The sequence below is a fragment of the Rosa chinensis genome, chromosome 2 (genome assembly GCF_002994745.2).
Source record: "Rosa chinensis cultivar Old Blush chromosome 2, RchiOBHm-V2, whole genome shotgun sequence".
Classification (NCBI taxonomy): domain Eukaryota; kingdom Viridiplantae; phylum Streptophyta; class Magnoliopsida; order Rosales; family Rosaceae; genus Rosa; species Rosa chinensis.
The window spans coordinates 83,157,198-83,167,552 of record NC_037089.1 but is presented as its reverse complement, the minus strand read 5'-3'; the positions used below and the strand labels follow the sequence as shown (position 1 = coordinate 83,167,552).

The following is a 10,355-nucleotide window of genomic DNA, read 5'->3' as shown; positions in this document are numbered from 1 at the left end:
ATGATTGTATGAGGAACGATTTTGGGAGATTATGCCTAAACCCTATAATGATTTTCTCAAGAAATAAAAAAAATAAAAATAAAAAACTGTTCAATTTGTTGTAGTAATATTATAATAGTAAAAGTTGAGGTACTGTTTCATTAGTTTATGAAAAAGAAGCAAACCATGTCATTCATCATGTAAGCACATATAAATTGACACATTCTTGAAAAGCAATTTGCGTTTCCTGCTTCTACCCCATCGCAGTTTTCCTTTTTCTTTCTTTCTTTCTTTCTTTCTAGAGAGACAGTGGGAAGAAGGATGGATCATCAAAGGTGGGAACCAACAACTCAATAGTCTTCGCCCTCATTCTTTGACTTTTGTATTCTCACAACTTTCTGGAATTTCCATCACAGTTCACGGGGATTTCAATTTGAACAATTGGAACCCATCTGAAACTCCACGCCAAATTTGCAGATTGGCGTTGGTTGATGTGGTTCACCATTCATTAAAGGCCAATCGTGCAACTCGGTTTTCACAGTTTCATAAATTTATGAGTTTCCACATTTTTTCTAGCTTGCTCATATTTATATCCCTGTCCCTGTCTCCTCTGTCTCTGTCTGCCTCAAATAAATGCATGATGAGGATCCAAGAACAGACACACGGTTCCTGATCCCATTTCGTAAAATCCCAAGTTCCGGGATTTCAGTGATCTCATCCAAATCCTCCAAACAATCTCATTTCCCGGAAGTTTGTGCCTTCCTCCTCAATCCCACCACCAACCAAAGAATGTTGTTTTAATCCAAAGTTTTCAATTTTCATATAAACAAGGACCAATCTCAATCTCAAGTGTCGCTTGTTTGTTTGTGAGTGGTGTTTTGGGGTGATGGGTTGCGCAAGCTCGAAGAAATCTCCGCGGTGCCGCCACTGCCACAACCACTATTCTTCTCCGATTGGCCGGAGCTACTCAATGCATGTTCATCATCCACCTCAGAACAGAGGCGACAGCTACCATGTTGTTGCCCTCACCTCCTCCACCTTGGGATCTCTCAACAACAATAATCGGCTAGAGTACGAGTTCAAGACGATTGTCAATGACAATAAGGATCACATCCACAAGGTGAAGGAGAAGAAACTTGGGGAGGTGGAGAAGGAGAATGTCAGTGGAAACAATAAGGAATTTTCGATGGGTCTAATTGAGGCTAAGACGTGGTCCAATATGATCAACCAGAAGATTCCCAAGATTATACCAAAGACGCCGACGAGAACGCCGCCGGGGGAGCCGGAGATGATCAATGCTTGGGAGTTGATGGAGGGCCTTGAAGACATTAGTCCTCTGAGATCTTCAGGTCTTCATCTTCGGAGCTTTTCTTTTGATGTTATCAAAAGTCCATGCCCTGTTCCCGTTTCAGGGGGTGTTGATCGTCCCAAGTCAAGGTTTCAAGAAAATGGTGCGGCCTCGCCTAAGCCTCTGTGGCTTCAACTGGCTGATTGTGAGAATTTCAATTCCAATGTTGGGATTCCACAATTTGATCCGGAGGTCCTTTCCGGATTTAGAAAATCTTTCGAAGAGCTCGAGGAAGATGATCCATTTCATTTTAAAGATGGAGAAGAGCTCAATGAGGATATTTCTTTTCATTTTAGAGATAGAAAAGAAGAGCTCAATGAGGATGATTCTTTTCATTTCAAGGATAGAGAAGAAGAGCTCAAGGAGGATGATTCTTTTCATTTTAAGGATAGAGAAGAAGAGCTCAAGGCGGATGATTCTTTTCGTTTCTCGGATGAAAAGGAGGTAAATTGCTTCATTTCGGATTACAAATGTGAAGTGCCTTTTGGTAAGGCGAAGGATAGAGAGAAAGTGGTGTTGTACTTCACTAGTCTTAGAGGGGTGCGGAAGACTTATGAGGATTGTTGCCATGTGAGGGTGATTCTAAAAGGCATAGGTGTTCGGGTTGATGAGCGAGATGTTTCGATGCATTCGGGGTTCAAGGAGGAGTTGAAAGAGCTAGTGAAAGATGGGTGTAGTGGAGTTTCTTTGCCTAAAGTGTTTGTGGGGGAAAAGTACATTGGTGGAGCTGAAGAGATACGGCAAATGCATGAAGACGGGAAGCTCGAGAAGTTGCTTGAATCTTGTGAAAAGTTGAGTGATAGCGGTGTAGGTGGTGGTAGTGTTTGTGAGGCTTGTGGGGATATAAGGTTTGTGCCATGTGAGACATGTTCCGGGAGCTGCAAAATTTACCATGAAGACGATGATCATGATCGAGACGAAGAACATGAAGGCGAAGAAGAAGAAGCAAAAGAGTGTGAGTGTGGATTCCAACGCTGCCCAGATTGTAATGAAAATGGTCTAATACGTTGCCCCATTTGTTGCTATTAGTGTTCTTTCTATGGCCTAAAACCAGGTACTTAGTTTTGACCCCTTTTTGTGCTTCCTTTTCTTTTGGGTTTCCATCTTTGGTGAGTCGATTGTTGTACTTGTACAGTAAAGAGAGTTATGTTACATTTCATAAGAAATGGATGAGAGAAAAAAAAAATGCATTAGGGAAACAATGAATAATGTTTCTAGCAGGTTCCTCAACCCCTACAGTGTCATGAAGGTTGTATAATTTGTTAGTTTTGTTTTTTTTCCAGAAAACAAATGAGAAAGGCCTGTAATGTATATTTGTATGTCCTCTACAAGAATTCAAAGAAACATATGAAATGCACGATCTTGTTAGCATCTTGTTCTGCATTCAGCTTACTTTTGTGTTGTTGGCAAAAGAGAAATTATAAGAGCAAAATTGTCGGTAACAATTTAATTCAGATTGATTAAAGTCAAAAGCTGAAAATGCATTTTTCTAATAAGACATTGATATCGGTGATAACATTAATCTCATTGTACCATCTTATTGTATTGGAGATAACATTAATCTCTCTTACCACATACCTAAAATCTATATTCTCAAACGTTGTAGGTCGGGTACTGAATTTTTTTAGAGATACGTGAAGACTTTCCTACTATAATTAATGAAACAGATATCTGACTTGAAGTTGATTTTAAGCCAGTCACAAAGGTTGTTAAGAACCACCTAATGCTATTATTTATGTCTATCTTCCATATTAACCAAATATTAAGGAAGCTTCAATTGAAAATTCAGTTTTGTAGTGCAATACTACTACACTGTCCTATTTTTTATACAAGAAAACAAGTTAGTTTAATAAGTAATTGTTTATACAACTTCTACTCAAACATCATATTACGCTTACAGTAGTTGGAAACAACCATCTCAAAGATGGGAAAGGTCATTAAACATGTTGATGCAAAAGTTTAGAAGCAAATTAGAAATGGTCATCTGGGTCAATGTCAAAGTCGGCGAGTGAATCAAAGTTGAGCTCAGTGACCTGGTCAATCCACCGTCTTTCGACTTCAGGCCGCTAAAAACAGAGGCTATGAAAACTATGAAAAGAAAGAGTGGTTGAATATTGCTCTTCATCTTCTGAACGGGCATCACATTTTGAGCCCCTAAAAAGGGACTCCAAGCTAATCAATTCCATCCCTTAATTAAATCTTAACCAAATAAACAATTGAGTCCTTAGCTTAGGCTTTGTTGTCAAAGCAAAATGTGTGACCCCCAACTGTTTCAACAAGCTTGAAATCACTTGAAGCTCATGAATATGTAAAACCAAGTTGCATACATAAACCTATTATAATGGCATAAAAATACCCATCTTGATCGTTGAGTGTTGTCATAGTCACCTATTGAAAATATGAAGCCTTGCATATTGATTCACAAGGTGTTAGAACTCGAGATTTGAAAAATTTTAAGTTTGTTGCAAAAAAAAGTTAAAGAGAAGGTTGCTAGCATTCCTCTTACTATCTATTGATTTAGAATTTTAAATACTTAATTTTTAATTCAACAAAGTAGACTCTAGGCCACGGCGGAGATATAAGCGGCCTGAATATTATATTAGGAGATGGTGCCATATAGAAATGGAGTTGCCAAATAGGGGACACCAGCATACTACAAAGCAATGAATGCCATAAAAATGTATCTATCTTCACCTGCTCACAATTCTCGTTCTATGCCCTTAACAATCAACACCAGAAAACCAGAATAGGCTATCACATCTCCATCTAATCAAACCATATCCTTTCATTTCGGTTGTTCAAAGGGATAGAGGGTATTAATGGTGCCCAAAACGAAAAGGAGGGTAATGAACAACTGCTTCTGGTCGAAAACAAAATGCCATTACAGCTGAAATAAGAACATTTCCATTAATTCTAAGGAGGTAACGACATTATCTAAAAAACTTCTTGGGTCCACTCCTCCACTGGGATCTTTCGTCTTTGTAAAAGAAGATTGAAGAAGAGAAATAAGGGTTCAGGTCCGTGTTGTCAGATCAATATCGTTGCTAAATATTCTGCTTGCATGTTCTCTGGAAAGTGATACCCAAATTGTGAAAAGGGAAGCCAAATTTTAGCCTTTTTTAGTTGTACCATATGATTTGAAATGATGGAGCTCTTACATTGCGATGTTTACAAGTCCGTGGATGCTTGTCTGCTTTTGTGGACTCAACGTCATAATGGAGCATAAAGCTCAGATCTTAGAAGCTCTTTGTTTAGTCGATTTCTGTCCATGCCATGAAGCAAGGCATAAACCCTAAAAAAAAGGGAAGAGAAAGGTTGCTTTTCAAGATAATAAAATTATAGAATTAACAATGCGGTTAGAGAGAGACGCATGATTGTATTAATTATTTGTATTTTAAGGTGCCATAAATCTCGTGTTTTTTTTTTTTTTGTATTGTTCTCTTCCGGATGTTATTGTTGGTCCGGAATTTGGGCATCAACATGCTGCAAGAGAAGAATATAATGTCAACATTCAAAATCACGGGGTCGTTGGGAGGTAAAGACTGCTGCAGTACTGAATGATATAGAACGATTGGTTGGCAGATGAGAATAGCATTATTAAGAAAAATTAGAAAGTAGTTGATGGGAAGCAGATAGAATTGTGAAGCCTCCCCCTTAAATTTTGAAAGTAACCACAACCTTGCTGTCTCTCTCTCTCTCTCTCTGACTCTGACTTGGGAAGAGCTTCAGAAATTACTGTGTTAGAAAGAGTTCAGAGATGGAAGAGCAGTTGACTTAATGGTCTCGAAACAGTGACATTCTGTCACAGAGTTGACCACCATCGTTGCGAATCATCAAGGGTGTTTACCTTTCATAAATACTTGGTTAAACAACAGGGTCAAACATCCTGATGAAGAAAGTTGAATGAATCATTTTGATTCATGGTCAAGACTCAAGACAATTTAGACTGACCTCTGTTTTCATTCAACAATTTTTACAAAATTTTCAACATTGTTTTTGATGCACAAATATTCAGATAGAGGATTTAGAGAGACAATCTCTATATACTAGGCTTGCATTTAGCAGATTGTTATTCTTTTGTAAAGAAATTGATTGATACAGATGAACATACTAGAGAAATGGTGTTCCTTATTTACTGTCATGACTGCCCAAATCAGCTGCAGCTTTGCCTGCACGAGTCAACATGTCCGAAACCCAAAGAGCTCCCTTGGCAAAGTAGCTGCTGTTCACTACAGCGCTTCCTGCTGCTAAGGCTGCTCTCCCAGTAACTGTTGCTGCTACCACTACTGCCGTTCCGGTAGCAGTTGCAGCCGATTTGGTGATATCTGAAACATGGAAGTTCTCGTCTAGTGACTTAACAACTTCCCTGCCTTCTTGAATTCTCTCAGTGAGCCCTATTCGATCGCTAAGCTCATAAACCTTGGCTGCTGCAGTAGCTGATACTTGATAGGACTCATCAAGAGCTTTCGCCTTGACTAATGCATCTTGTCCCAGAACATATCCCTTGGCTACCAATGTTTTGACAACTTCCTGAGCAACAGTTACTGCCTCTCCAGGGCTAGAAACGAACTGGCTTGTGTGAATAGCCTGGAATAATATTCAGAAGGTAACTTAGCTGATACAAAGATAGTAGAACAATGGCATTTAAAAAAATAAATTAGATTATCGGAATCTAAGCTCCAACATCATGTATTTGGAGACATTATTTAACCATTCAACTAAAATCTTAAAGCAACAAACACTTGAAGTTCCAAATCACATGAAGAAGTAATTATGCTATGCTTGCACTGTGTTTTAAATTTGGTATGAACCTGCAACTAATCCAATCCAATCCATAGGGATTCATCACATACCGTTGAGCTACTGTGGTTTTCAGAGTTGTATGCGGGACTGTGCCAAGAATCAACCTCATCAACATAATTTCCCCAGCGTGCTATGCATACACATTGATCTACAATCCTGGCTCCCTGAAAATTTTAAACAATGGGATAAGAAAAACTTAGTGGTCACTCAGCACCAGCCTTGGATTCGAGCATCTACACCAGAGGAGGCTTTTCAATATCAGATGAAACCTAAATCATCTTTGTTAAAGTAAAAGCAGACAAACGAATTTCAATGGGGGCTAATTATCAGAAATCAATGAATTGCCATTAATTGCTATCAGATAAATTTCCATATATTAGAAAGAATAAAGAATGGAGAAAGACAAAAGAAAACTTGTGCCTTCCCATTTGATATCCCGACAATGCATAATTTTACCATAACCAAAGAGTCAGGTTAATTTTACAATCCTGGCTCCCTGAAAATTTTAAACAATGGGATAAATAAAACTTAGCGGTCACTCAGCACCAGCCTTGGATTCGAGCATCTACACCAGAGGAGGCTTTTCAATATCAGATGAAACCTAAATCATCTTTGTTAAAGTAAAAGCAGACAAACGAATTTCAATGGGGGCTAATTATCAGAAATCAATGAATTGCCATTAATTGCTATCAGATAAATTTCCATATATTAGAAAGAACAAAGAATGGAGAAAGACAAAAGAAAACTTGTGCCTTCCCATTATATTGAGAGAATGGTACCAAGAGTCAGGTTAATGTAGGTTAAAGAAGTAACTTTATCGACTCAGTAAGCATTTTCAGGGTAAAGAGACCAGCAACTTACACTGAGCAAAATAGCAGTTTCAAGAGCATAAGCATCTCTGAATGTCACATATGCAGCACAGGTATATTCGCCAGATCTGTTTCCAACAATTGAAGCATTCTTCCAATCAGATACACAATCGTTAACAAAATCCAATGCACTTAAACTAAATTAATATTGACATAAGAGTTTCCACGTTCAACCTTTTGGACTTTGTCTTCTCAGTTGAAGATTTCTCATGAATGGCCCTATTTCTAATGAGTTATTATTGATTGAAACCAGCTAGCTGTCAAATGGTAATTGAGAAAATTAGTGAAAGTAACTCCACTACGTACTCCGGTGTTAGTCATGTATAGTAATGCTTATGGTTCAACAAGGCTACAGGTGAGGTAATCATGAATCAAATCAATTCATAGAAAACAACAACAATGAGCAACTAAGCCAACAAAAATTCTACCATAACCGATAATGCAGGCTTCAGTTTCTTTTACACTTAATCTAGACTAAGAAGTGCAGCGAAGCAGGCTTCACAAAAGCTATCTTGAACAAACAAACAGCTTCTGACCAATTCAATGAGTTTATGGTGGACAAACCTATATATAATCAATGACTAAATACAATTTTCAAGAATCAGTTAAATGTATAAAATTAAACATAAAAGGAGTCATTTTCAGCAATTAGAATCTGGGACAGATGAAATCTACCTCATGATTTCAACATGCTCAACTGCACCACAGTGACTGAAGAAATCGAAAACATCCTTCTCAGTAGCTTTAGCGGATAAGCTCGTAACTTCAGCAGTGTAACCACCAGGGTACATTTTCCTCAAACCCTCTTACAAGCTCAACTGATTGAACCTGGGAAAACGAAAGGGTAACAAAAAAACCAGCTAACACAAGCAGCTTAAATGGTATTCTAAGAATCACTAGGGGCAATTTTAGTTGGAGTCACAAAACCATTTCTATTGCATAAAAATTCCTCAATGAATGCAATCCCAATCAATCAAAATCTCAACTTGAATCAAGGAACCACTAATAGGGATAAGGAAAAATATCACAAAATGGATAGAAGCCAAAGCCATCATCTTGTTGTGGTCCCAAGAAACAAAATGCTTCTAACATGTAGTGAAAGCATGTATTTTTATAATTTGATTACATTAGACATAACTGGGATTATGATTCTTGAAAACAAAAACCCAGAGATGAGAGTTTATGAATTATACCTGGGATTGAATGTTGATGAGGGTCGGAGAGAAGAAGAAGGAGCGTTGTTTTAAGGGGTTGAAAGAACGTGGAACTCCGGTTTTTGGCCGCCGCCGGAGTTGTCTGTGATCCGATTGGCGGGGAATCTGGTTTTCAGTTGAGATAAGATAAAGGTGCCAAATGGGTCAGCGCTACTTGTCTCGAACTGAAAAGGTAACACTTTCGAAGCTTTCATTAAATTTTGGAACATTTTTAATGTCTTTCATATCTTGCTTTTAGGACAGTCTAGTTTCATATAAAGGACTCTTGAGTGTAAATGTGTAACAAACTAACAAAGTAGCATCGTAATTGTTCAAAAAAAAAAAAAAAACTAATATTGTAAGAAAGTAACCACCTTAATACTCGAGTCTATGTCTATAATTGAATTTATACTAATTATTTTTTTCGGTTTGATGAGAGCTAAATGAACACACATGAAAAAGAAGCCAACTTTACAAGTAAGATATTTGAAGTTTTGAACCAATGTTAAACAACTGAGAAATGAAGTAATGAATGACGGAAAGAACAAAAAAACAAAAATATTAAGAAAGAAGACATGAAAAATCAAAAATACAGTCAGACATTATTAGAAGAAAAAAAATTGAAAAATATAAGTTTACAACTCAGACATTATTGTTAGAACAATTCTTAGGTTCACCCCTGGGTGAACAAGCATATTCACCCCTGTTATCGATTAACTCACTTTTACTTAATAAATTTATAATCCAACGGTCCATATCTTAAATTAGCATTTAAAGATCATCTCTGTAAAAAATCAATCGAATCAGAAATCGTTTAATTATCTAATTGAATCAAATAAATGGACGGTTCTAACTACACTTACTGCTATTATGATGAACCGTCCATGTATTTCATATAAATGAATAATTAAAAGGTTTTCAATTTGATTAATTTTTTACAGAACTAATCTTTGTATTACATTATACAACTTGAACGGTTGGATTAGAAAATTAAAAAGTTATTATGCATTAATCATAAGAGAGGGTGAATATGCTGCTTCACCCCAAGGGGTGAACCTGAGAATTGTTCTTATTGTTATTGTTAGTCTTGCAGTTACTCTAGTTGTTACCCATGTTACGAAAAATACACGGTTGCTCAATTTTGAAATTAAGATAAAAAAATAGGAACTAAATAATATATAGAATTACAAGACAATGTAAAAAAGAACTCCGTTGTGTAGATTAAAAGCTCAACATTGCCGTCATTCATTCTATGTCAAACAACCGACCCTCTCGACTCTCGAATTTAAGGTTTTGCAGAAAGCGTGATAGTTTATGGTAAATGATCAATAACTAAAAGATCATTACCCTTATTAATCTAAAGCCCAATTTTTCGACCAAAAAGATCATTACCCAATAATTTCAGGTGGGCCGGAGATGCAATAGTCATGGCCGAAGGCCCGAAGGGAAGGTTGAGCTGAGGGACTAGGCCCAAAGAATAAACCCCCGCCAAAAGAAACTGAAAAATTAAATTCGGGAAGGAAATACTTTCAACTTTCTTCTTGCGATTCAAATTTACAAGTGAGGTTCTTTCTCTCTTTTCTTTAAATCTGTAAATAGCTAAATATGCTTGCTCTGCTTACCTTCCCTCTAATGAAAGTCTGGGTTGTTTTTCTTTTCTTGTTTTCCTATATAAGTAAAGGGTGTTGCAAATTTTTGTGAGAACGTCACGCATTGACTGGACTGTGGAGGTATACAACTGCGAATTCAGAAAATGGGGAGGAAACGAAGAGGGAAAAGAGGACGACAACAACGAGGATGACGAAATGAAGACATCAAAACTAAATAATCCATCTTGAATTGGAAAATAAGAGGTATATGTAGCAGCTGTTAAAGAAAATCTCAAAGAAGTAAAGACTAATGTTGTGCTTTTTGTTATGATCGATGTGTCAACATAATAGGAAAACTGTACTTTTTGTTATGATGTTTCTCTTTAGTAGAGTTATCTTTCCGTTATTTCACCCCTTTGTCAAAGCAAATAGAGTAGGTAGTCATGCACTCTTTGCTAACTCATACATATTAGAATATATTATTTTATTATAATTAATCTGGGGTTAAGGCTCTATGTTCCCCCCTGTATACTATGGTTTCATTAATCAAGCCTTAAGGGTAGCCGTACAGGTC

General features: G+C 37.1%; 2 protein-coding genes across 2 annotated transcripts; one reads left to right on the top strand and one right to left on the bottom strand.

Moving 5' to 3' along the window:
- Positions 1-215: 215 nt before the first annotated feature.
- Positions 216-2,698, top strand: LOC112190509 (uncharacterized protein At5g39865). The gene has a single exon (XM_024329945.2). It carries the CDS (start codon positions 866-868, stop codon positions 2,354-2,356), a length of 1,491 nt encoding a protein of 496 aa, XP_024185713.1. The 5' UTR covers positions 216-865; the 3' UTR covers positions 2,357-2,698.
- Positions 2,699-5,258: 2,560 nt separating this feature from the next.
- On the bottom strand, positions 5,259-8,433 carry LOC112190050 (binding partner of ACD11 1). The gene is made up of 5 exons (XM_024329471.2): positions 8,193-8,433; positions 7,675-7,827; positions 6,992-7,067; positions 6,181-6,294; positions 5,259-5,914 (listed from the first exon to the last, which is right to left on the bottom strand). The coding sequence occupies exons 2-5, from the start codon at positions 7,788-7,790 to the stop codon at positions 5,456-5,458; spliced, it is 765 nt and encodes a 254-aa protein (XP_024185239.1). The 5' UTR covers positions 7,791-7,827; positions 8,193-8,433; the 3' UTR covers positions 5,259-5,455.
- Positions 8,434-10,355: the final 1,922 nt, after the last annotated feature.

Excerpts from the sequence above, each read along its gene's own strand:
- LOC112190509 (XM_024329945.2), top strand. The coding sequence starts at position 866 with ATGGGTTGCGCAAGCTCGAAGAAATCTCCGCGGTGCCGCCACTGCCAC.
- LOC112190050 (XM_024329471.2), bottom strand. The coding sequence starts at position 7,790 with ATGTACCCTGGTGGTTACACTGCTGAAGTTACGAGCTTATCCGCTAAA. Across the intron at positions 7,068-7,674 it reads GAGCATGTTGAAATCATGAG|ATCTGGCGAATATACCTGTG; the intron begins GTAGATTTCATC and ends TGTTGGAAACAG. Across the intron at positions 5,915-6,180 it reads AAAACCACAGTAGCTCAACG|GCTATTCACACAAGCCAGTT; the intron begins GTATGTGATGAA and ends ATATTATTCCAG.